At 40.2% G+C, this 27,221-nt stretch overlaps 2 protein-coding genes across 2 annotated transcripts; both read left to right on the top strand.

Annotated features, from left to right (window-relative positions):
* Window positions 1-516: 516 nt before the first annotated feature.
* On the top strand, window positions 517-1,278 carry prr18 (proline rich 18). The gene has a single exon (XM_040001712.1). It carries the CDS (start codon window positions 517-519, stop codon window positions 1,276-1,278), a length of 762 nt encoding a protein of 253 aa, XP_039857646.1.
* Window positions 1,279-18,225: 16,947 nt separating this feature from the next.
* tbxtb (T-box transcription factor Tb) lies at window positions 18,226-22,352 on the top strand. The gene is made up of 8 exons (XM_040001288.1): window positions 18,226-18,431; window positions 18,514-18,778; window positions 18,882-19,016; window positions 19,330-19,391; window positions 19,492-19,553; window positions 19,644-19,820; window positions 20,142-20,274; window positions 21,023-22,352. The coding sequence occupies exons 1-8, from the start codon at window positions 18,226-18,228 to the stop codon at window positions 21,291-21,293; spliced, it is 1,311 nt and encodes a 436-aa protein (XP_039857222.1). The 3' UTR covers window positions 21,294-22,352.
* The last annotated feature ends 4,869 nt before the right edge of the window (window positions 22,353-27,221 follow it).

Below are 27,221 nucleotides of genomic sequence, written 5' to 3'. Positions count from 1 at the left end.
TTTTTTCGGCTTTATAATTCTTTTTTACTGGGTTGAAATTTAGTTCTTTAACGGCATCACTTTTGTGAAAAACATTCAATGATGACTCATAGTTTTCAGGCTCATTGTGTCCTGAAAAGCTTATGATGGGTACGATAATGCACGAGAAATGGATCCAGTAACTGGAAAGCAGCAGAGAGGCGCTGTGACAGGAGATAAGGGGAACTCTGGGTGGATGTGGCTCATCGTTTGAGGAAGTTGTTGAAAATTATGAAATGACATCATCAGTTTTTTCACGGCTTTGTTTGGCGCTTCTTGCCACGCCTTCCTGCCGGCTCCTGCATAAAGCGGCCGGGCTGCCTTGTGTGAACCAGTTGAACTCCAGTCAGCGCGGACAACAGGTGCAACGCAACCCCCTCCACCTTGTCTGTTGGATTATGCCCGCAGAGCGCCGGTCGTCGCTTTACGCAGGGCTTCCTCTTCTGCGCTCAGAATAATTTGCACGCTTTTATATCCTGACCACTTCCAGACACAACGATGCCTTTTCCACCCATCAGCCTCCACCAGCGGATCTCATCGCCTGGCAGGGAACTATTCGGGAAAAAGAAAGCCAACGGAGTGCCTCCTGAGCAAACCAGCAAATCCTGCGGAGAGAGAGGGGGGTCGGATAAGGAGAAACAACCCACATCTTGGGCATCGGCGAATTTAAGGAACTTGGGGCGAAAACCCCAGCAGGACAAAAATAAAAGCCCCACTCAGAAGCCCGGTGCCGGGCAAGAGACCCAGGGAAAGTCTTCGTGGTTGATGGTGCCGAAACCTCAGGATTCATCTGAAGGAGTCAGGCGCTCCAGCTCCATGGACTCCACGAGACAACTCAGTGGAAAAGAGGAAGGGAAGAAGGAAATTCAATTTACACTCAGTCTCACCCCCGAAGCCATTCTTGTCATCCAAAAACGGAATCTAGAAAAACAAATGATGGCAAAGCAACAAAAGTGTTGCGCCGGCACCGATTTTCGGCACCGGCGAGTTTTTCCATCCAAAAAGACGCACGGGGGGTCCAAGGGCTGCGCGCCGGCCGCCAAAGCAGAGAGCGCGGAGCAGGACATCACCGCCATCGTTAAAATATCTCTGCTGAATGACCAATACAAGTACGATGATGTGGAGTATGAAGACGAGGACGGGGATGTGGATGAGACTGTTGTAAGGAAATGCAAAGAGTGGCTAAAAGGGGTCGAAAATGCCGCTGCTTTGGGAAAAGTCGACAAACTTTCCGCACTTCCGCACCTCAAAGGCTGCTGACACCTGGCTTTGATGTCTTGTTGTTAAGCCGGGACTCTCAGTGTGATGGACTCGTGAACAATGTGCAATTGGTGTAGATCTGTTGCAAAGGCATCCTGAATTTTAATCTTCTCAAGTAAACGTTAAAGGGAGGAAATCCACGTGTCTTCAGATGAATGTCAGTTTGTTAAAGAAATATATATTAAAAAAATAGATGTCAATACGTTTAAAAAAAAAAGTCAATTAATTAAGAAAACGAATGAAATGAGGAAACTCCATTGGAATCATAAAAAGTCAAGAGGGAATCATTTACATTCCCCATCAAAAACAGGATTTTAAAAGTATCCAGCAGTGCTTAGGGCTCGCAGGGATATTTGCTTTGGGAGTTTGATGCCTGTTCATTATTTTATTTCTTTCAGTTTTAGTTAAATACCTTTAAATTCTCGTCCTTTGCACGTGGTTTCTATTTTTCAGTGAGGCGCCTGTGGATTGGCAGAGGGGTCTGCTCCTTTGTGTGGGAGAACAATAAACTGTCAACAACAGAGCTCTTTGCCTCTGCTCCTAAAAACCAAATTGAATTGTTTATTTTTCCTCTCATAAGAGGGTTATATCCTTTGCAGGGATTTACTAGTGGTGTACAGTATGTAATGTTTACTAAATATTTGTACTGTCACATATCTTTTCAGTTCATTAATTTAAGCAAATTCTAAGTAAAAATATTTTCTTTTTTTTAATTATGCAACTGTCTCGATCCTTTTAAATCTTAAAAAAGCCGTATTGTGCTGTGCCTCTTAATTTTTATTAAAAAAAACTAATTTGCAGTCATTTAGATTTCTTTTACACTTCTGGCCAGTTTTCAGACAAGCGTTTTAAAGGCTCTTTGTTGCCACTGTAGCTACCTGAGGCCATTTGGGCATTAGTGTTCTAAGCGTCTTAGATTTCCTGTTAAGCAGGGTTCACAAGTGTACTGTAGGGCCCAGGTGCATGACCCCTTTAGGAAATTACCTCCAGACTACCTTACGTATCACACTGGTATTAAAATCTGGTGAAACGCCACATCTGCAGGACTTGCTGCAAAGTAGCTCTAGTTTGAAGTGAACTATCCTGAAAGTATGCTGCTCGGGTAGTCGTCCAGGTCGGGGGGGCAGAATATGGCTGTTTTAAGAAGGAAAAAATAAAAATAAATAAACCACACATTGGAGTCGCAGATCATTTAAGCCATAAAAAATGGCTTATGCTTTTGTTTTTTTTAGAGTCACACCTGCCCACAGTGCATTGTATTGATCATTAAACTAACATTCAAATGCAAACCTCAGAACACAAATTCAGTTTCTATGCACGGCCAAATACATATTTGAAATTCCTCTGTATGGAGATTCTCATTTGCAGCATTGTTTTCTGTAACTTGGTAACCAGACTTTTGCTCTGTGTGCGGTACATTTTGAACTCTATTACATTTCAGACAGAGGAGTGTTGTAAGTTTAAGACACGGCAGCTTGTTTGGAGGGCTCACACACCAACAACTGGTAAGGCATTTTAAAACATATACCTCCGCTCGTAACCTCAGGTAATGCTGTTGTTTGGCAGACGTTTTATTAATGGAAAAACCCAGATTTTTTTAGTGTATTGCCTCTTCTCAGTAAACACTATCTTGGCAATAGAGTTGCCATAAAACTGGAGTGCAAAGACCTGCATCAATCAAGCGCTCTTCCCTCTATTGCAGATGTATTACCAGTTGGGGACAGGTGTTTTATATGACACACTCATCAGTTGTTTTCTTCTTAAAGGTGTTTCATTCAGGAATGGATTCAAGCCTGCAGCAAATAATCAAGTGTCAAATACATGTCCGGCCATAACTCTGTAAATGTCATTGTACAGTGTGTAACACCACAGACTTTCTCCACTGTGTCATCTGGATAAACAAGCAAAGCTTCTACAATAAAGCGTTTTCTCCTGAATAGATTTTCTCGTTCAGTCTCACAAGTGATTTGGTTGTTGAGTGCTGAGATCATGGCTGAGCCATTACAGCGTGTACCAAGACTCGTTTGGTTCTCCATGGTTCCTGTAGTGATATTATCAACTGGCTTAGTGACCAAAAGTTGTGTAATCCTCTTCTATTGTCTAATTTCTATTGCGGTCTTGTTTGTGTGTGTCTCTCTGGTATTCATTACTGGCTCATATGGGCCTGAAAGCCAAGCTATTCATGAGTGAGTCTGTCCTGGGGGTAAGAACTGCATCATTATGTGTGAAGTAGCTAAAATGCTTGTTGTCAATAGGAAAAGTGCAATTTGAAGGATTGGGGGCAGTTGCAAAGGGCGGCTTGGATAAAAGTGGAAACTTTATCTTTAAACCACCCTTCAAGCCCTTTTGTTTTCATCTGGGTTGTGAAATCCAGACCAAGCTGGACTTTTTTTTCCACCTTTTGCCACAAACTATTTGTTTACACAAGAATCCATCCAATCCAAGTGACACTTCTGTTTCTAGATTAGGAGGGGGGGGGGGGGAAAGGGGAAAAAAGAAAGGCTGCGGGCTTTCTGTTCACCACACTGTACTGTGATCACTGTGTGGGAGAGTGGCGCGGGACAGCAGGGCAGCTTCATTATCCTCCCCTGATTTATAGTGGCAGGGAGCACAGATGGATGCAGCCTTCACTCTGTCACTGACACTTTGCACACAGCAAAGAGAGCAGAGAACTGCAGGTCCCTTAGCTGTGCCGCGATAGCATCACTGTGGCAACGGAACTGATAAATCCCGTGTTTCCAGCAGCTTTTGTGAGGAAGGACAAACCAGACATTTCCTGAACTGAGTCGGCCAATAAACTTTAGTGTTGTGGTCATCCAGGGTGAACCCCTCAAGACTGAGGCCTTTTTGCCAGAAACAAGGCAGCCTCAAAAAGAAGGCTTTGATCTGAGAGTGCTGTCCTCCCACAAAAGCTAAAAGATGTTTTTTTCTTCGTTTAGGGATTATATGAGTGAGAGTAATCTCCTTTGGCATGTGTTGTATAACTAATAATGAGGACACCAGGGGAATGAAGAATATATGTGGGCATGTTTTCATGGTTTTTCCCACCTCAGGACAGAGTTACAATGACAAATACATGCAACACAAAGGGGGGACATAAACGTTGTATAAAAAGGCACAAACCTAAGCTGTCAATACAGAGCAGCATGCATGCTATCACTCCCATAAGGTTTGCGTTCCTTTTTTGCTTTTTATAACACCTACCACATCCTGCGCTCCTTTTTTGGTTTCACATTTTCTTTTTGCACTTTTACCAGATTTAGTGCATTTGAATTAAGGTGTATTATTAGAAATCTGTCCACAAACCTTCCCTGTGCAGCATCTACTAGGAACCATTCATTATCTGGATTAAGGAAAGGACACTGCTGCCTGATGATATGCTCAGAGTTATCTAGAGCCACACTGAAGATCAGGGAATAGGATGAAGGCTTAGTGGGAGTGAAGGTGGGCATATTCCTGCAGCATATGGTCTTGTTTCTTTTTATTTACTTATTGGCTGCGCATTGCAAGAACACAATGTCAGGATGTTGTGTGGGAAGATGCTCTTGGCAAACGATGGGATTACAAAAAACAAAAAAACATTCTTTTTTAATCCTCAGGCTCCCACAGCATCTAAAGTAGGTCTTTACTGTTGATAGGCAGGGAATAAAGTCAACGCTCCGGAGGAGGAAGGCAGTTCGTGGCAGCAGCCAATTCCCAGAGAAAAAGGCCAGGACCTCCACATCAAGCACAGCTGGAACAAGTTATAAAATGATGTAATTACGCTATAATGTTTAAGACAGTTTGTAATCATTTAGTTACTCATTCTGCATCTGCAGAAAAAACAAAACAGTGAAAGTTCTTTGATCACGATAATCACAGCAGTCACTTTAGCATGTCCACATCTTTGGTCGGTACTAAAACACTTGTCTCCGTTTTATGTTTTTTAAACGGTTTCCATCCGCTTGGTGTCTTTTTATTTGTTTATCCTACAGCGCCATCTAGAGGCCTACATGAACGCCTCTGCGATGCTCTCGATTGCCGCTGCGCTAAGCTACTGGAAGGTCCACTCACAGAGGTCATAGCTTCAGCAGAGAAATGAGACACCCGGAGCAAAGTCAGAGAATAAAATATATAAAAAATATATATATATAAATAATGTGACCGTGTGAAATTTAAATTTCTGAGTTTCTCCACGACTGTGAATCTGGCAGTAATTCAGGAAAATCCTCAGCTGAACTTTGCAGTTTAAAAAGAATAAGAATCAGGTCTGAGCTCAGCAGCACCGGCTTCCGTACTTGAAATGATTTGTTTTTTTGGTCCATAAGTGACCACCAGTCCTACAGAAGCTTGATGCACCGAGGAAAATGAAAAAAATAATTAATTAAATAAATTGTATGAAACTGGATATATTACAGTGCACTTTGTGACAGTCAAGGTGTAAATTTTAGAATTGGCTGCACTCAGTAAACAGTGGCTGTGTTCATTTATGGCTGAATTCAATGAGGTATTATTGATTCCTCTTATTTGTCTAGTGAATTGGACTTTGTTTTAGCACGTTGCTCTTTTAAGAGAGCCTGTGCTGTTCTGGTTTGTGGGCCTCTTTTAATAGAATAGAATAGAATTCAACTTTATTGTCATTGCACATGCACAGGTACAGGGCAACGAAATGCAGTTTGCATCCATCCAGAAGTGCTTTAGTGATATAGATATATTACAATATATATTAGCAATAATATAGATATGTGAGTATATTACAGAAATGGGTCTATTATGGTATGTTACAATGTACACGGTATGAAGTATGTTGTGAATATTCTATAACTATAAGTATGTACAGGCTGTAGTGAGTACAAGCTATGTACAGGCTATGAACAGGATATAAATATGAAAAACTATACAGAATATGAAATAAATAACTTTACAGAAATCTGAGATATACAGCTATACAGAAATGGGAACTATGCAAGTTGTAAACAGTTGTAGGGTTAAAAATTATCGTATGTACAGAATGATTATTTACAGAGCTATACAGTAGTGCAGTTAAGATAAGTGAGATATAATTCCTACAGAGGCTATATAAAGTGCTAGTGGTTGTGAGTGGTGGTTCAGTCCATGTTATTATTGTGTGTTTGAGGGTACGGTTGTCCATTGTGTGTGTGTGTGTATGTTCAGTCCATGTGTTAACGTGGGTCAGATGTCAGGAGGCAGAGTTCAGGAGTCTGACAGCTGTGGGGAAGAAGCTGTTCCGGTACCTGGTGGTCTTAGTCCGGGGGCTCCTGTAGCGCCTCCCAGAGGGCAGGAGGGTGAAGAGTCCATGTGATGGGTGACTGGGGTCTTTGATGATTTTCCCAGCCCTTTTCAGACACCGCTTCCTGTAATGTGGCGACGACATTAAATGTGACAAAGTTCTGCTTACTGAGATTCACACGAGCCTTGTATTTTACCATTTGTAGACTAGAAAAGTTGCAGATGTAAAGCAAAAACTCAAGGTTTCACTTTCAGCTTGTTTTAACAACATCAACTTCACATTCTCTCTTTTTTCCCCTAAATTTGCACTCACATAGTTAATATACTCACAGCAGCAGTGAATAAATGGATCCTATAAATGTAGTGCACAGTATGGGTGGTTCGCTAGACTAAAACTAACCCATAGCTACTGTAGTGTGAGCACGGTTTAGTCAAAGTGCAGATGATGATCAGATCTTTTAAAGTTGATTCAATGGAAAATTAAAAAGTTTGGAAAATCAATTTTTTTTTTAGCATTTCATAATTAGGTATACGTGTTTCTTGGTTTATAATATTGATGTGAATATTCATTATTGTTTTCCTTTATTTATATTGCAGCTTATGTAATCTTGAAAATGTCTGTCTGCAGTTGTACTGTGAGTGACTTTGATTTTGACTTCCACATGTGTCTTCTGACTGGGTGTAAAGAGAGCTATACTCTTCACAGGGTGCCTGGATAGAGGGGGTCTAATGGTAGAGAGATCCTGTCTTATCTTCCTATCCTGTAAAAGTCAGGCTTCTTGAAGGGGATCTAAGTGTCCTCTGTAATGACTTCCGCTTAAGTAGCAGGAGGAGACAAAAGAGAATGCTATAAATTACTTCAGAGGCCCTTTGGAGGAATCTTTTGCTTCAAATTGCTGAGCAAATAAAACTACCCTTTGTTTCCTCAGAAGATCGGGGCTCTGTCAGACATGGAGGTGAGGCAGCAAAGGCCAGAACACCTGCTGGGGCCTAATTGGTCCCGGCTACTGTTAATGGCTTCCTGTGGCTGCTTGTTTACTTCTCATTTGTTTTCTGCGTTCTGTTTCCCGGCCGCTAAAACAAGGGACACTCACTTTAAGATTCTATATTTTCACAACTCTCTGTCCTTCTCTGGCTGTCTGCCTACGTCTCTTTTCTTTGTTCAGAAGGAATAAAGTTGGCCTTCTGAAAGCTGCAGTACATTGACTCTCACCTGAAGCCCCTCCCCACGGCCACTTAATACCTGCTAGCTTTGGACCCTACACATAATGTAAATGTGCAAGAGTCTTTAATAATTTCTGCACTGTGGTTCATCATGACTTATTCTGTCCATATTGAGCTTTTATGGGATCTTTGACCTCCAAAAGCAGTTCTCTGAGTACCTGAAAACCTGGAGGAATTTTACAATTGTCTGAATTACAATATTAACCCACCAGAGCTACTGAGAAGTCTGCGGGATTTCAGGAACAACTGTTAAGTTTTAACCATTATTATTATAACCTTTATTATGAAAAAATATCAGATATAAACATGTAAAACAAAAAACAAGCAAAGTAACATGTCACTGGAACATGTAAAATCAAAGGTTTATTCATTAAAATAATTCATCATTAAAGAAAATATGCTAAAACTGGATGCTGGTTTCCAAAGTATTCAGGTATTTCATTAAATGACAGAAAAGTTTCTCTTTTTTCCCACTATATACTATAGAAATATTTCTGTTTGTTGTCTGTTAAAAAAAAGACATTTTAGGACATTTAGGTGAATTAACAAAAACTTTGTGGTTTATAATTAAAGGACAGTCTGGGAAACGAGCAACCACAACTTTATCCTGCAATTTTGTTCTATTACACATTTATTCATTACAATTTAACCACAAAGACTCATGCTGACACATTTGTGTCATTTACTACAGCAGCATTTCTTTGTCATGTGAAAAACAAACAAACTGAATCATACTGTTGAAACTGTCCTTATTTTTCTTATAGTGAGATGTCTCAGGGAGACACTGTGTAGTTAAACTTCTTTTCACTGACAGAAAAGGGTGTTTCACTGGTGTGGCGCACGTAAGACCAAAGTGGGCTGTATGCGTTTGAATCCTTGAATCAAGTCAGTTTCACTTAATCAAATTCCATTAAATGTAATTTTTTGACATTGTGCTTATGTAACAAAATTACATGGAATATGTATATGCAAACAAATTATTTAAAGTTAGCATTTTGAGCATAAATATTTTTTGAATGTAGCATCAAATGTTTGTCTATTATTCCTATAGGCTTACAGTAGATTCCCAAAATCTCAGGACCGGCAGTATGACTGGAGTTTTAACTTTCCGAGATCCACTCGCTGCTGTGGTGGAGGGAGATGCTACTCAGCTGCAGAGAGCCCTCTGGGCCTTTGTTTGCACTGCAATCAAGAACAAATAGTCAGTGTCTTGTTTAGCATGGACCCGCCTGTAGGAGAGAGCTGATTACTCACACAGAAGTGAGATGACCAAACACAATCTGAACCCTCTGCTGTGGAAACTCAACTGCCCTGGCAGCGCCTCGGACTCTTGCAAACATCATCCAAGAGGGAAATGTTGTAATTATGTCCACTGCAAAAAAGACGCAGCAATTGGGCCAGCGGTGTCGATTCATGCCAGCACTGCGAGCAGATGTCGGAGTGTTTGGAGAGTTTCTTTTGCTTTAAAGCTTTATGGGTCTTCAGGCAAATAAAACTCCATTTAACAGAAACGGCAGGGGTAACGCAAGAGGCAGCGAGACTGTGAGTTGCACGAGTTGTGGTTCCACTCATTATTAGTTATGCAAGCACACTCACTCATATGATGTAACAACATGTGCTGTAGTTTTAAGAAACTTTACCAGAGATTTTATGTTACACTTCAGGGAATACCCATTAAGTGTATACTGTTGGATTCACAGCTTGTCAGGCAAAAACACAATTTTTGTAGTTTTTCCTCTGTACACAACGACAGTGGATTTTAAATCAAACAATCAAGGTGTGACTGAAGTGTGGATTTTAGCTTGCATGATGTGCATGTGCCTTTTAGGAATCACAGTTTGTATACACAGCCTCCCCTTTTTTTCAGATGCTCAACATTAATAGGATAGACTAAGAAACATTTAGGAGGGAATGTTTTTACACCTTGTTGTAGACGCTCAGCATTTCCACTGGTTAGATGGTTTTCACTTGGTTAGATATTGTGAAGTTGTTTTTCTTAATCATGGAATAATTCTGTCATCGTTGCACTTTAGCTGTGGTGTTTGGTCTTTCAGACTTTTGGTGTTGCTGAGCTGGCCAGTGCATTTCATTTTTTTTAACAATGAACCACATCATTGATTTTCGTCCGTCCTAAAGTTTTTACTGTGTCTTTGATAGGTTTATTTTGGTGTTTCAGCATACTAACGGCGTCCTTCATCTGCACCGACATATTCTTGGGCCTCATTACATTGAAAAACATTCATGTTTTACATAAGAAAACTCTTATGGATTCGGACTTTTCTGCCATTCTCTCTCCAACTCACAATATCTGGAAATAAAAACTAAGATTTAAAGAGCCATTTATTGATTTTATTTTTAATCTTAAGCCAGATTTCAGTTCTTTTACCCACTTTTATCACCTTTGGTGCACTTGCTGTTTGCACGTTGTGAATATCTGACAGAACCGTGTCAGCTGGTTTCACTCTTGTTGTTAATTAGCTATGAACTGTGTTTAGTTGGAGCATGTACGATGTTAGTACGAGGCTGTCACCCTCAAGCAGCACACTGGCTTTGAGGACATTAGGAGCTTGGTAAGAAAGCAAATGAAGGGCCGAACTGGCAAGTTCTCCATCAGTGTGAAATCTCATCGCACAACACACAAACACAATGAGACAGCAGCTCCTCCTGCCCCTGCTGCACAGCTCTGCCATATGCACATTCCCCACATCCACGAGAAAACTCCAAATTAAAAGCAATTAGAGCTGAAGCCAATCCTTGGTTATGTTTTTACGTAATGAGCCACTTCGTCCAATCTGTCGTACTTTGTGGCTATTTATGTGTTTATTATTAGCTGCTATGATTTATTGGACAGTTCATGCAGTAATTTTCTATCTTTGTGGCCATCTGGTCATAGTCACTTCAACATGTTGAATTTCACAAGTGTGCATTACAGGTCTACAAAATTAGTTTGACCAAAAAATGCCATGTCTGTTACTACAAACTCACCTCAGTGAGTGGAAAATACACATAGGATGGAAGTGGAAAAGTTAGCTCTTAACTTGCAGCATCCTGCTGCAACACATGTGTAATTTTTCAGAGTTTTTTATATTCATGCTTACAGTGTCATTGAGTAATACTATTTTTTTTAATACATGTAAGTCCACAAGTCCACACTGTCCTTCTCCAGTCTTCATCCTCTAAAGCTCATAGGGTTTGTATAGATCTGTTACCTGCTGCACTGTTCTGTGAGTAAACGCTGCCTTGCTCAGGAGTCCTCCCCGCACACAGTTTGCACCCAGCTTCCAAAGTGTGTTGTCACCCGAGTGTGCAGTGTTATCGGGTGTGAGCGGCACCACATTATGGCTATGCTTGAGAAGTAGCACTCCATTAGGAATATATTACACAACAAGGGGCTCCACCAAGGGGGAGGGCACTGGCCACCCCAGTGCCCCCCAGCAAGACTGTTCTATGTTGGCGTGTTCCACGCCGATATTTTTAGTGGCCCCCGTATGGCCAACCCAATGGGAAAATTGTGGAGGCGGCCCTGTACACAACACTTTGTGTGCAGGTCACAAGAAATTGTAGTTTTTCTTTTTTGATTAAAGTTCAACCCTGATTTTTTAATGCAAATAAGCATATCAATAATATTCCTATTCTAAACATTTGTTGTCTTTCTAATGATTTCTATTACATTTGGGGTTTGAATGGTTTACAAATCACTGTGTTCTTTTTTTATTTGCATTCAGCAGTTTCCCAACTTGTTTGGAAATTGTGTGATTTCCTTTCGCTGGCTTATTGGCTCTCCAGCTCAAATGTAAAACTGACTCTCTTTCGATGTCTGTGTGTGCCGGTTAATAAGTCCAGATCAAAGAAGAGTTCAGAGAAGCTGATCTTCGACAGCAGCCAGGGGAAGGACAAAACGAAGTAAATGTTTCTCAAGGTTAGTGTGAAAACCACAGGGGCAGTAATTCCACTTAAAAAGGACAATGAGAGGTAAACACACCTGTGGCAATGATCCCTGACTGCATCGTCAGGCACACATGCATAGGCCCACACTGACAACATACACCCAGTATAACATGCTACATGCATTTGTCTTTCCTCCAATAATTATAAATAACATCACAGGTTTATCAAGTAAAATGGTTTACAGTGCATTTTGAAAAATGTTTGCAAAAACTTCAGTAAGAAGACTTTTAGCACTTTAGCACTCAACAACAAATATAACTCTCCTGAGAGCAATCAGCTGATTAGCATATGTGCTATACATCAGCCTGTCCCAAACTATAGCGTAAACGCTGTTTCTATACCAGAAAAGGTCTAAATGTGCATTTTTAGTCTTATTTGGGGCTGTCTGGCAAACTGAGCATGATGGAAAAACTACAATTCATAATTTTTACACTTTTCTTTTGCACAGATGAAAGCACTTTAATATATAATTCCTCTGGAATTAAATTGAATTTTAGTCTATTTCGGACATTGTCATGCGGTTATACTTACATGCTGGAATAAGGACAAAACAGAGAGGAAGATAAGAGGCAGCTCTGTGTGCGTCTAACAGTTACTTCAAACAGACAGGCCGAAACAACTCGATAGAAGCGGAAAGATTCCTGAATCACTCTGTTGGTTATAAAAATGTTCATATGCGTATATGAACATCAATTTAAAAGTATTTGTCAGGGAGAAGTTTTTAGTCTTCATCACATTTCCTTGCCATTGCTTCATGTTAAATGCGGTGGCTCTGTGGTGTGGTGGTTAACACAAAAAGCAAAAGCTTTCTGGCTTTAGACTGTGACGAGACACAAACCCAGCGCTTGGGGGGGACAAGCCGAGTGTCCATCTCCAGCCCGGATTATTGGGAGGGTTACATCAGGATGGATGTGCAGTGTATCATCTGTGCCACATCAAACAAGCAGATCTGCTGTGGTGACTCCTTGGAAAATAAGGGAGCGGCTGAAACTACCTACCAGCTATATATTTTATGGCTTGACCTCAAGTACTTGATAAAAAAGAAAAAAGTTTTATTTCCCAAAATGCAACTATTTCCTTTAAAATTAGAAAGAAATGTGCCAAGGAAAAGCCGCATTTACCCATAGACTTGTTGAAGTTTCCTGATCAATATTAAATTTAGAAAACTTTATAAATAGTATCCTAACAGTTATTAATAAGGATAGAGAGCATTATTTAAAATATTTACAGTAATGTAAGGGAACGGTGGCGGAGGATGGTGAAGAGACTCAAAAAAGTGAGAAAACCAGAGAAGAGGTTATGCTCAAGTGCTGAGATGAGCATATATGGACAAGCATGCAGGATTCATTTTTTCTCTCACCTCTGTGTCAAAGTGGGCCTAAGCAAACAGAGGATGAGCCTGACTGGAGGGAAAGCAAGGGAAGGCAAACAGTGACTGGTCAAAGCCAGGAGGCATGTGGGAGCGTTAAGGTCGCCTCAGTGCTGAAATCTCAGATCCACTAGCTCTGGAGAAAACTCCCCACCCTATACAGGGAGTGCAGAATTATTAGGCAAGTTGTATTTTTGAGGAATAATTTTATTATTGAACAACAACCATGTTCTCAATGAACCCAAAAAACTCATTAATATCAAAGCTGAATGTTTTTGGAAGTAGTTTTTAGTTTGTTTTTAGTTTTAGCTATTTTAGGGGGATATCTGTGTGTGCAGGTGACTATTACTGTGCATAATTATTAGGCAACTTAACAAAAAACAAATATATACCCATTTCAATTATTTATTTTTACCAGTGAAACCAATATAACATCTCCACATTCACAAATATGCATTCCTGACATTCAAAAACAAAACAAGAACAAATCAGCGACCAATATAGCCACCTTTCTTTGCAAGGACACTCAAAAGCCTGCCATCCATGGATTCTGTCAGTGTTTTGATCTGTTCACCATCAACATTGCGTGCAGCAGCAACCATAGCCTCCCAGACACTGTTCAGAGAGGTGTACTGTTTTCCCTCCTTGTAAATCTCACATTTGATGATGGACCACAGGTTCTCAATGGGGTTCAGATCAGGTGAACAAGGTGGCCATGTCATTAGTTTTTCTTCTTTTATACCCTTTCTTGCCAGCCACGCTGTGGAGTACTTGGACGCGTGTGATGGAGCATTGTCCTGCATGAAAATCATGTTTTTCTTGAAGGTTGCAGACTTCTTCCTGTACCACTGCTTGAAGAAGGTGTCTTCCAGAAACTGGCAGTAGGACTGGGAGTTGAGCTTGACTCCATCCTCAACCCGAAAAGGCCCCACAAGCTCATCTTTGATGATACCAGCCCAAACCAGTACTCCACCTTGCTGGCGTCTGAGTCGGACTGGAGCTCTCTGCCCTTTACCAATCCAGCCACGGGCCCATCCATCTGGCCCATCAAGACTCACTCTCATTTCATCAGTCCATAAAACCTTAGAAAAACCAGTCTTGAGATATTTCTTGGCCCAGTCTTGACGTTTCAGCTTGTGTGTCTTGTTCAGTGGTGGTCGTCTTTCAGCCTTTCTTACCTTGGCCATGTCTCTGAGTATTGCACACCTTGTGCTTTTGGGCACTCCAGTGATGTTGCAGCTCTGAAATATGGCCAAACTGGTGGCAAGTGGCATCTTAGCAGCTGCACGCTTGACTTTTCTCAGTTCATGGGCAGTTATTTTGCGCCTTGGTTTTTCCACACGCTTCTTGCGTGGCTTGGCTATCTTGAATGAAACGCTTGATTGTTTGATGATCACGCTTCAGAAGCTTTGCAATTTTGAGACTGCTGCATCCCTCTGCAAGATATCTCACTATTTTTGACTTTTCTGAGCCTGTCAAGTCTTTCTTTTGACCCATTTTGCCAAAGGAAAGGACGTTGCCTAATAATTATGCACACCTGATATAGGGCGTTGATGTCATTAGACCACACCCCTTCTCATTACAGAGATGCACATCACCTAATATGCTTAATTGGTAGTAGGCTTTCGAGCCTATACAGCTTGGAGTAAGACAACATGCATGAAGAGGATGATGTGGACAAAATACTCATTTGCCTAATAATTCTGCACTCCCTGTAGACATCCACAGGCTGTCAGTGCTTTAACTGAAGCCCTGCACTGGAAGTACTGGTGTATAAATGTGTTTTACATATTGACTAAAACAATTAATTTACTCTCCAAAGACCTCCCTCTCCATGATAATCATTAGGTACTTTATGTTTTATTTTTTATTTTTTTATCTGAATACATTTCATCCTTATCACACGTGTCCATATAAAGCATACAAAGCTTATATTCAGTTCATTTCAAAGTGCTAATTAATAACAACAGTTCCCTCAAAACACTTTATATTATAAGGTGGAAGAACCTACAAAGAAAACTGAGAAAACCCCAACAATTATATGACCCCTAGTGAGTAAGTGGTTTGGCAACAGTGGGAAGGAAAAACTCTCTTTTAACAGGAAGAAAACTCAGGCTCAGGGAGGGGCGGCCATCTGCCACGATCAGCTGGGTGTGAGGGGAGGAAGACACGACAACTATGACTATTTATGGCAGCATTAGACTCTATAGTGTGTTTTTCACAGTTGGAAAGTTACATTGCTTCTGTCTATCTTAATACAGAAGTCAGCTAACCTAATCAACAAACCAAAATGAAGAATATATGTACAGCCCTGAAGTCATTTTTGAGCAGAAGAAATTTCTATAATGAAAAACATTCAAAAGTGCAGTTCAAACAGATATTGAGGTTGATCATCTCTCAGTTGATTTTCACGAGTTGTGCCAATGATGGCGAGAAAATGAAATCAAAAAGCCAGTGAACAGCTTATTATACGATAAGCAAATAGGTTAAAATATGCGAAACGCTTCTCTTTTTTCTTGAGATTCAAAGCTGAGACAATACCAGTTTAAATCTTTTTTCTCAGGTTTGCTTGAATTGCACCTGCATTTCATCCTTTGAGGATTAAGGGGGGGTGGGGGTGGTCTGGGAGGGGATCTAAAGCGCAATAGAGATCAATGTTAATTCACAGTCCTGCTGACCCACACCAGGAAATGGCCTGGTGTGACAGTTAGCACCAGGTGGGGTGTTGGAGGAGAAGAGACAGGCGCCAAATGGGACACTAGGACTGTGGGAAATGACACCTCTGACTTTTAAACCATTTCTACCTCGGCTAATATACAAAGGGGTTCCTCTTTTTAAATGACTAAATAACTAATAGAAAAGGAAGTTATAACTGAATGAAATGCTTTGCACTTGTAGATAAAAGAGACCACATTCACAGCCAGAAGCTTGACTTTATGAGGACCTTCCAGACCGAGCTGATTGACTTGATTAGAATTTAATGCTGCGTCTTCAACTTTTCTATTAAACAGACAATCCCTGAGATCCCTGAGAAGAGCAGGAAAGCAGATATTTACGTCAGTCTTCTGAGGCAAAGATACGCCCTTTCTTTAACCAACATGGTTTCCACATAAAAGTTGGTAAGTGACATGGAAGTTTAACCTTTGTCTGTGAGATCTTTTTTGTTTTTTAAGTAACATTCATATTCATTGAGGCGACACAATCTGAAGGAGTCTTTCAGCTTCTCTTTAACCTGAGTGGGATTTGTTTTTCTCTGCTTGCTGTGAACTCTGGTCCAGACTGCTGGACACAGAGTCAGACTCACTGTGCTGGCAGGAGGAATGAGGCGCCCAAGATTTGGTTAGTAACACAAGCCAACCGCAACACAACACCACAGAGCTATACTGGAAGCTAACACGTGGGTGCCACAAACTATCTGCTTTTATCATTTGTTTTTATCTTATTTGTTATTTCTTGGATGCCACCATGGCAACAACAGTATATAGTAGTTATTTGTGAGGGTGACACTGCTGTACTAAATGTATGTAAATCACTTTTTCATTTAGTGAGTTATCAGTGACTGTGTTTTTTCTTTCTTGTTCTACCGTAGGTCCTTCCAGGCATCGGCTCCAAGCAGGAGGGGAAGCCAGCCCAGCCTATCGAAACAACGGGAAAGTGTTCAGACTCACAGACCCTCGCATCCCCAACACCTGAGCAGGGTGTCAGGTGCATGAAAGCAAATATGAAAAACAAAAACTGTTTAGACCGATGTTCATGTGTGAGTGTTTTCTATGCAGCCAGCAGAGTTTGAGACTTGGGTCTGTGACACAGGAGCCTTCAGTGATTCACTTTTCAAAAGGTAAAGGTTCTCAAGGTGAACTGTTTTCTTCAGGATTCAAGATTCTTTACTTTTGTGTCAGTTTGTTTTAATAAAAACATTCTTCTACGCTCACTGGCTTTTTTAAGTTTTAGTAAAATGATCAAGGATGTTGTTGTTGCACTTTGTGTGCGTTTGTCTAGATCTCTCATTCATTCATCACTTAAATTAAATTTGATTGGATAGAAGTGAGCTGGGGCTCTAAAGGTCAAGATGTGCCTGAGATGATTACACTATATACAGTACAGCTTGGAAAGCATTCACAGTGTTGAATACTTACATGCTACATGTTTTTTTAAATACCTTTTTAAGATTTTCAGTCAAATTTTTTTCTGTTTGTCATTATGGTCTATTATATGAAGGTTTTGAATAAGGCTGTACAAACTGTAGAACAAGTGAAGTGCTGTGAACACTTTCCACATGCACTCTACATTATAAATAATAATAAAAAATAAATGTCATAAAAGTGAATGAGTAAGACATTGTCCCACAAGCAAAACATACACATACACAACAAAATATACACTAAAAATTTGACTATAACGAAACATCACTTCAGACCTTTTTTCTTTGAGAAAATGTGTATTACATTTCCTCAAAGAAAAAAAAAAACGCTCCATAAGAGATTTAGAGTTGTGAAACTTGGACTAGTTCAGTCAAAAATAATTGGAGTTATTAATTTTTAATTTATGTGGATTTGTGAACTTTTATTTGAATTTCTGTGTGTTTGGATCACTGTGTTGTTCATTTTATTTGTTTATCTTTGTTCCTTCCTTTTTTTGTTGATTTGTTTATGTTGAAAAAAAAAACCCAACAACAACACAGAACTGAAAAGGTTTCAAGCTGTAGCTCAGAAATAATTCTCATAAAATCGGGCTGCCATCAGTTTACAATAAAAGTGAAAGAATTACTCAAACTGCAGCGTGGATCTTGTGAAGGCCAGCTATGGTCAGCGATTTGCTTTCTGCAGGTGTGGCTTTGATCTAAGTGTCAATGTTTACAGGTTGATGTAATAAAGAAGGTCAAACTGCTTTATTCAAAACGCTGTCATCCTGTGGGCCTCAATGATATGGCCGCTTTCAGCCAATCTGCAACAAGTCTGCGAAGATCAAAGAGGAGATGAGCCAACCACCTCTCCTCCAAACACCCATCCTCAGCTGGAGCTTCTCTTTAGCCTTTATATGCAGGAGCTGTGAGTGACGTTCAGCTTCCTCGGACAGAAGTTGTTTTTCTAATTGCCCAAGGAGACGAAAGAGATTCTGGAGCAGCTTTAAGGTTCTTCAGTAAGCTACGTGTTTCAGCCCTGGAGGTACTGGACAGAATGGCGACAGGCGCTGGCGAGTGTCCGAGCAAGGCCATTCAGTACCGGGTAGATCACCTCCTCAGTGCGGTGGAGAGTGAGCTGCAGGCCGGGAGCGAGAAGGGTGACCCCACGGAGAGGGAGCTGAAAGTGTCCTTGGATGAGAGCGAGCTGTGGCAAAAGTTTAAAAACCTCACAAATGAAATGATAGTTACAAAGAATGGCAGGTGAGCGCATGGATGGATAGACTGATGTAAAACACAGTTCTAAATTTCTTCCGTTTTTTAAAATGTGTGACTTTTTTTTAAGGCGCATGTTTCCGGTGCTGAAAGTGAGCGTGTCTGGACTGGACCCGAACGCCATGTATTCCTTTTTGCTGGATTTCGCGTCTGCAGACAACCACAGGTGGAAATACGTCAACGGAGAGTGGGTGCCTGGTGGCAAACCCGAACCTCAAACTCCCAGCTGTGTGTACATCCACCCAGACTCCCCAAACTTCGGCGCGCACTGGATGAAGGCTCCCGTCTCGTTTAGTAAAGTCAAACTCACAAATAAGCTCAACGGAGGAGGTCAGGTAAGTGCAAGGCAAGTTCGTGCCGTGTTTTTAAAATGAAATACACAATGAAAATGCGTTTCAGAGACACAACATAGCTACATCTGTGTTGTCGTTTTTCCAGATCATGTTAAATTCTTTGCACAAGTATGAGCCACGCATTCATATAGTTCGGGTTGGAGGCCCACGGAGGATGATCACCAGCCACTCTTTCCCAGAGACACAGTTTATTGCAGTAACGGCGTACCAAAATGAAGAGGTAGGCAATGCACCGATTTGTGTGTGTGTGTGTGTGTGTGTGTGTGTGTGTGTGTGTGTGTGTGTGTGTGTGTGTGTGTGTGTGTGTGTGTGTGTGTGTTTTAGAATAAAATGAGTTTAGCAAGAAATATGGTTAACAGAAACAGAATACAAATAAAGTTTAATGTGTGCGTAATTTACGCACAGCTTTTGCGCACGATTTAGTTTATTTGGGGTTTTTTAATTTGGGGTTTTGATTTTGCTCGTTTGCTTGTTTAATTTTAACAAACCATATCCACGTTGTTTATACATTTTTTTTAATATTTGGATTTTAGATAACTGCCCTGAAAATAAAGTACAACCCTTTTGCCAAGGCCTTTCTAGACGCAAAGGAGAGGTAAGGATACATGTGAAGTTTAAATTTTGCATTAAAGCGTGTGAAAGGGTTTTCTCAAACAACACAATCAGTAAAAATCAACCAGTCTTCATTCTCGCAGGACTGATAATAAAGACATACGAGAAGATGCCAGTGAAAACCAGCAATCTGGTTACTCTCAGTGTAAGTATATCTTCTTTTTTCTTTCTTTTTTCATTGTAATAAGCAAGTGGTGCTAATCTTTTCCTTTATTTTCTCCTCTCATGGAGACAGTGGGTAGCTGGTTTATTCCAGGGGCAGCTCCTCTCTGCCCTTCAGCCAGTCCTCACAGCCAGTTTGGGAGTCCAATCTCCCTCTCGCCATCCCATGGTTGCGAGCGCTACTCAACTCTGAGGAACCACCGCTCTGCCCCTTACTCCAGCCCGTATACCCATCGGACCAACTCACCCAGTGAGTATCTCTCTCCACCAGTTACCTTTTTATAGAATCACACCACTTCCTTCCCCAACTATTAACAAGAAACTCAAACAAACGTTACTGAGCTGGGAATGTTTTGCATTCCTTTGGCTTTTGTGCGAGCGGAGCCTAAGAGCTGTAAACAGCGTGGCTTTGCACAAGGATGTATGAGATTCACCCCTGTCACTGTCAGGGGGACTAGTCCTGAAACATACAGACAAAACAACAGGTGATAAACTTTATAATAAAGATATATAATTTGACTTTTGACAGATATATCCAAAACCACTGAACACAGATGTCTTTGTGTTGCAGCCAGTTTCTCAGACAACTCTTCAACCTGTCTGTCGATGCTTTCAAGCCATGATAACTGGTCCAGTCTTCAGATGCCAACACACTCGAGCATGATTCCCATGGCCCATAACTCCACCTCTGGTACCAGTTCTAGGTTTGTGCTGTTTTCTTCTGCTTATTTTTCTGACTCTAGTCAGAAATGATAGGATAATCACAAAAGACAATGAAAATTCAGTCCTTGGATGTGCAAGATCACAAATCTTCTCTCAATTATTATCTTTTTTAGTCCAGTATTAGTAAAGCATTAGGAGGAACAAGAGTTTGGTTCGCATTTGGTCAAAATGATAATTTAAACATACAAATAATTATACAAGATGCAAATAGTGCATTAATAATACTGGCGAGAAAGGAAAAACACATATATAAGGCAAAGATTTCAGCTAAACTAGATTATAAATCAGTTATTTGTAGCAAAGGTCCATTTTTATGCATTTTGAAATAGATCATGTACAAAAAGAATTACGTTATTAGAAGTTAAAATACTTAAACTGACTCTAACACTGAAGCTTTAAAGAGTGTGAGGCACTGACTTGAGATTGTTTGTTTGTTCTCACAAACAACCGTTAGATACAAAATCCATACAAAAAGTAGCATCATCAGAGACGTTGAATAGCTCTCCTTCATTTCTCTCAAATTTAGCTTTTCATTTTGTCTTTTTCACTTTGCAAAAACTTAATGATCTTTATGTATTTAAACTAAAAAACACATTGAACAAATACAACACATTTAAAAAAAAAAAAAAAAAACTTTATCGATGCCATGTCTGAACATTTGAATGAGAAGCACTTTTAAAACATCCAAAGAAGAGACGAATGAGAAGTTTTCTGTCCATCTCTGTCCAGTCAGTACACCAGCCTGTGGTCTGTGAGCAACTCGTCACTCACTCCGGTGTCCCAGAATGGGGGGATAAACAACTGTCTGAGCTCCCAGTTTCTTCGAGGTTCCAGCAGCCACTATCCCACCCTGTCTCATTCAGCAACAGTGCCCTCCTCTGGCTCTCCCATGTACGACAACAGCACGGCCACAGAAGTGCATGATACGGCTCAGTATGACCTCTCGCCACTTGGCCGACTGCCATCCGCCTGGACCCCAGTTACGCCTCCGTCCCTGTGATGAAAAATTCTCTTCAAGCTGAGAGAAAAAGAGAGAGATCGCCATGAAACGCTGACCTCATGCTTTACCTGATGTTGGTTTGAAAGGTGAAATTAGTTCTCAAAAACATGATTTGGTCCTTTAAACATCACTGATAATATTCGGTCAGTTTCTAAGACATTTAAACTGGTGCTAATGAAAAGCAGCAAAGGCTTAAATTCAGCCTTCGGAGGACTACTGAAATAGCTGGGGGGGATTTTCTTTTGGTTTACTTTTGCTTGAATTCATTCAAAGTATTTATTCAAAAAAGCAGGAATTTTAAAATGTTAATCTGCTTACATTAAGCATAACTGCATAACATTCACTGCAGTAAGCAACAAAGATGTACAGTTGAAAAATGTTAAATCGCTAATACATTGTTTATAGTGTAAATGAGAAAGGAATCCAGCAAACTGTAAATAGCTAAATGAGAGTTTTTCAAGGTTTTTAAATGAAAAGTGGAATCCATTGTCAATATTCTGCAATCTGACATTAAAGATCATGTTTCTCATATCGTCTCTTTTACATTCTCCCATTGTCCTTTCATTGTCTGTGTGGTTTTAATCATTTAGTCATATTGATTCAACAATAAAAATAAGGGACAAAAGGTTTACTGATTTTTTTTTTAAGCTGAAACATTTCATTAGGATTGAGCTATTTTATTTTAAATCATTTAACTTTATTTACTTGTGTACACTATTCACACTGACTTCAGCATGTGCAGTATGTCTTTCTGCTTCTTCTTCCAATGAGCAAAGAAGAATAATTTTACCCATAATTGTGTCTGCACTTATGAAAAAGTTTTCACAGGACTCTCTGCAGTCCTGTAAAAATATAAGTCCACCTCATGCTTCAATAGCTAGCAGAAGCACCTTTAGCAACAACTTGAAGTAGGGTCAAGTTCTGGGTGAATTTGTCAGTCTCTCGCATCATTGGGGAGGAATTATAGCTCACTCTTCTTTATGACCAACAAGCCCAAATTATTAGCCCTACACTGCCGCCGTGTCCGTCCAAGGACATTGTTGCAGAAGATTTGTGGTTTGTTCAGCTGCAACTTTGCAAACCTTTAGCTAGAGATGTTTACTCCTGTCAACCCTTCCAAACAAGTCATACTGGTTCAGTCTTTTTCTAATTGTACTGTTGTAAAACGTAACATTTGACATGTGAACTGGGGCCCGTAGAGTCCGGGATGCAGCTGTCGCCTGGTCTGACCTTTGGGTGAATTTGCTGGGACAAACTGCCAAAACTTCTGCTTTTATAGAGGTGGTCACGCTTCCTGATGATCAATTAAAGTACATATAATCAGCAGGGCTTTAATTCCTATGGAAGCAGTAAGGGTGTGCTTAGTTTTTCATAGACCTGTAGGATCCTTGAAAACTTTCCTTTTCACATGACTGTACGTAGATTTGAGGAAGGCAAGCTAAACCACTGGAGGCTGAAGTGCTTGAGTGTGAACGTCAGGGTGACAAATCTCAGAGAACCACACAGCTTTTGTGCTCACACCCCGTTTCCTTTTATATCTCTCTGGGACGTTTTCTTGGACACACATTAATCTGTGTCTGGAACATTGTGTGGGTTGTCATTATGAAAAGAATAACTTACACCCTGCTCAGTTTCACTTCTTAAACCTTGACGTTTTCTATATGCTGAAAGATTTTCAAAGTAGCATTGTAGTTTTGAATATTTTTGGTTTGGTATTTAAATAATATTCTCATTAAATGCACAAACTATAGCCTGTTTGGCTCCCCGTTATTATGCAAAAAGCTTTTTAGCACCGTGACGTCAGAGTGCACGCCCAGGCGTGTTTCTTGTTAATTAAGTTAGAAAATATTAAGTCGTGTCAGTGCAGGCATGTCATGTAAATAACCTCAGGACATACAACAGTGTTGTTTTTGTTTTTGTCCCGTGTTATTGACCTGAAACGCTGCGGAATTGCATTAAATGAAATAATTTCACAACAATATTTGGTTTCTTCTAAAGTTCTAATTTTTCATTTTTATTTTTTATTTCTTATTTTGCCTTTTTCCTTCAGACTGGATATCAACTCAGTCTTTGTTCACACCAGCACCGTATCCGCTGGTCATATGCCACATTAGATCTGGGTCACCACACTGTGATATCACATGGGAAGCTTTAATAATTCTGGTGTCTCTATAGTCGTGTGCAAGCACAGCGGCTCCTCTCGCGTTTTATGTAAGTTCAACTTCTTTTTGGTCAAAGTGAAAACAGTGTGGTATCATATAAGGAAGTACCCACTCTAAATCATACTCTATTTTTTCAGCTGTTTTACACCAAATGGGTTTCCAACATTAACAACATCTGGATTAAATGAGATTCCAAACTAACCACTGAGACCATAAACTCATTATAAAAAATATTCTTACACAGAGTTTAAAGTGGGATCATCTTCTAATAGAATTCAGACCAATCATACTTACGTCTACAACCAGAGGACCTGCCCCCTGCTGGTCATTAAAAACAATGTTTGTTTAAGGCACTTCCTCAGTGACTTCACTTTTCAGAGAAGTGAATGTTTCCAAATGTCTTCTTTCCATGATGTGAGGTCATTTTTTATTTCTCTTCTATTTATATTGTTCGCAGAGTCAGTTTTCCTAACAATGAAGCCATTGCTGTTACATTTGCTGTATATTCTGTATATGCTTTTACTACAGGCTTGAAAAGCATACTTGAAGAAAGCCCTTCTTGGAGGCAGAGGCGACTGTGCAACAACACCCTTTATGAGGCAGATTAAGTCATTTCGGTACCAAGATAAAAACCCACAGTTTGCAGCACAGAAGGCCAAACCCAGCCTCTGGGTGACAATCAAGTACCCAAAATCCCACAAATCACATTGTGGGAGGAGGTCGGTGTTTTTACTTCCACAAAATCTAAGAAACACTCAGAGGCACCACCATGATAAAGTTGAAGAGACTGCAGGAATTAATCTACTGCTCTGCAGCAAAAAGTTTTGAAGAAGCAGAAAGTAAGCTATGTCAATGACCCCAGTAGGAGGCAGAAGGAAACCAATCATATAGTGAGAGAACTCAACAAAGAACAGAGGAAACTCAGAGAGGAGGAGAGGAGAGGCAGACCTGATGCAGACATCTGGAGCAAGCTTCTGAGGAGTGAGGAGCCAGCTTACAGAGGCAGAAGTTACAGGAGTCTAGAAGTGGACTAGAACAGGCTTCTGCAAGAATCTCTTCGGGTTTGCAAACAACCCCCCATCAGAAAGGAGCACAGTGTTAATCTACAGGCAGACCTGGAAAAACAACTAAAAATGTCCAGAACAGAAAAAAAAACACCTTCTCATCTGACATGCTACCAGTAAATGTTCTGAAGCGCCAGATCACGTGACCTAGATGGAGTGAACTTCAGTGGTGTAATTTGTATCACTGCTTCAAAGTGCTGATTGCAAATAAACTTGTATGTAAATAAAATACTCATAAGGTACTCATTTTTTAATGTAGAGTGGCAGAAATAATTATTTGATCCCGTGCTGAATTTGTACGTTTGCTCGCTTACATAGAGATGAGCAGTCTCTCATGTTTATGGCAGTTTCATTTTAATGGAGAGAGACAGAATATCAACCAAAAATCCAGGAAAAGCACATCACATAAAAGTTATGAACGGATTTGCATGTTACTGAGTGACATGAGTATTGGATCTCCGAGCAAAATATGACTGAGAACGAAACTTTCTAAATCCTTCCGGTTTCTTGGTTGAAGGCAAAGTGGTGAAGTCGCCCGGTACACAGCCCCAAAGCATAATGTATCCACCTCTGCGCTTGGGTGTGGGGATGATGTCCTTTGGGTCATGTTCAGTATTTCTCTTCCTCCAAACACAGCAGGTCTACTTGATGCCAAAGAGCTCGATTTTGGTTTCATCTGACCACAGCACTTTCTCCCAAGCCTTCTCTGAATCATTTAGATTTTTACTGGCAAACTTAAGATGGGTCTGTACTAGAGATGGACCGATCCGATATTACGTATCAGTATCGGTCCGATACTGACGTAAATTACTGGATCGGATATCTGCCAGAAATAAAAAATGTAATCGATCCATTAGATATCAAAAAAGCTCCTCACAAAACTTGCGACATGGCGTAACTCAGCTCATAACCTTAGCACATGGGAGCAGTGTGCATCATGTGATAGAGTGGCTGTGTGTATTTGTAGCCTCGCTACCAAACCAGCATTTCATCTCTGATGAAGTTATCCCAGAGAGAAGTAAAGCAAGTGTGTAAGTTCATCTCTGAATGTTTGTAAATCATTCCCACATTAAACTTAACAACCAATATATGGAGCAACTGGCTCTTCTCTCTCCCTCCCTCTCCTGTTGCTACTTCAGTCCTGAAACTGATTAATGATCAGCTGATCGGCTTTTCTGTTGCGAGTCCATCTCTCTTGTTTGTTTTTGGCCCACTTTGCACCAGAAAGAGGAAACCAGCGGCTGAACAACAGCAGCACGTTTAACCTTGATAAGCTGTTGTTAGAAATTATTTAATATTACTTTCTACACCAGGATCTTTTTCTAGCTGACGGCTGGTAACTGTGCAGGGGCGGATCTAGCAAAGTTTAGCCAGGGGGCCCATAGGGCATGAACAGGGAAAAGGGGGCACAAAGACATACTTTTCTTTCTTATTCTCATTTTAAAATGTCTAGCTTTTAATAATTAATTATCTGAATCTTACACCCAAAGTTTTAATCTTATGTAAAATATATAGAAGTCCATTACTGTATATAGTAACTGTTAAGTCTAATATACCCTAGTAAGCTATAGTACTTTTTCCTTTGGGAAGGTACCATCTGTGCAGTCTGCAATTCTGTTGAAGAAAGATGTTGAATCTATTTAATTATTTTTGAAAAATAATTTATTTCTGTGCATTTTTTTCCACACTGCATCAAATTAAAGTTGATTACGTCGATTAAGCATCATGAGGTGGAGGGTGGAGGGTGGTTCCCTATTTTTTTTTTTTTGCTGGGAGTTTGCAACCCTATTAGTTGGGTTGCTTAATATTTCTGCTAAGTACTCTTTAAAATACCAGAATAGGAAGGATTGAGTAGGTTTAAGTTTATTAGATTGATCAGTGTTGCTGAACTATGAAATATTTTGGGTGCAGTGTATTTTTTACATACAGGTATAACAGAATAGCTTTAGTGTTGTTGTTTATTTAAACTTGAGTATGAACTTATACAAAATGCAGCAATATATTTTTAAAAAAACAGTTTTATTGATTAAAAAACACTATATCAGATTCATATCGGTTTCATATCGGTATCGGCAGATATCCAAATTTATGATATCGGTATCGGACATAAAAAAGTGGTATCGTGCCATCTCTAGTCTGTACATGAGCCTTCTTGAGCAGAGGGACCTTGAGGGTGTGGCAAGATTTCAGTTATTTAGTGGTGACTGTGGTATCAACTGCCTTGTCCCTGACGTCCTTTGACAGCTCTTTGGTCTTGCCCCGTGGTGGTGGAAAGGTGGGAATTGGAGGAAACTGATTCTAAGGACATCAGGAGTATCTGTAGTTGACTGATGTGTCACATGGACATACAGTCAATCTGTGAACCAGAATTCTGGCTGGTTTGTAGGGGATGAATTGTTTTACTAAATGACATGCAAATAAATTTGTAACTTTTATGTGATATGTTTTTAGAAAAAAGCAGATAAAAATTAAAAAGTGTTCATTTCTTTGTAGGTGAGCGAACTTACAGATTCAGCAAGGGATCAAATAAATATTTCTCCCACTGTACTTACAGTATAACTTGTGTCTTTTTTTCCCCTTTATCCCCACAGTTGTTACTTCCTTGTTGTACACACGGGCACACATTTAAGTCCTGAAAATCACAGGCTGTATGATGTATAAACGTATCTGTGTATCAGTGTCTCTTTGAAAGACAAACTTTT

The sequence above is a fragment of the Simochromis diagramma genome, unplaced genomic scaffold, assembly GCF_900408965.1.
Source record: "Simochromis diagramma unplaced genomic scaffold, fSimDia1.1 OVJJ01000421.1, whole genome shotgun sequence".
Taxonomy (NCBI): Eukaryota; Metazoa; Chordata; class Actinopteri; order Cichliformes; family Cichlidae; genus Simochromis; species Simochromis diagramma.
This window is presented reverse-complemented; position numbering and strand designations above follow the sequence as displayed.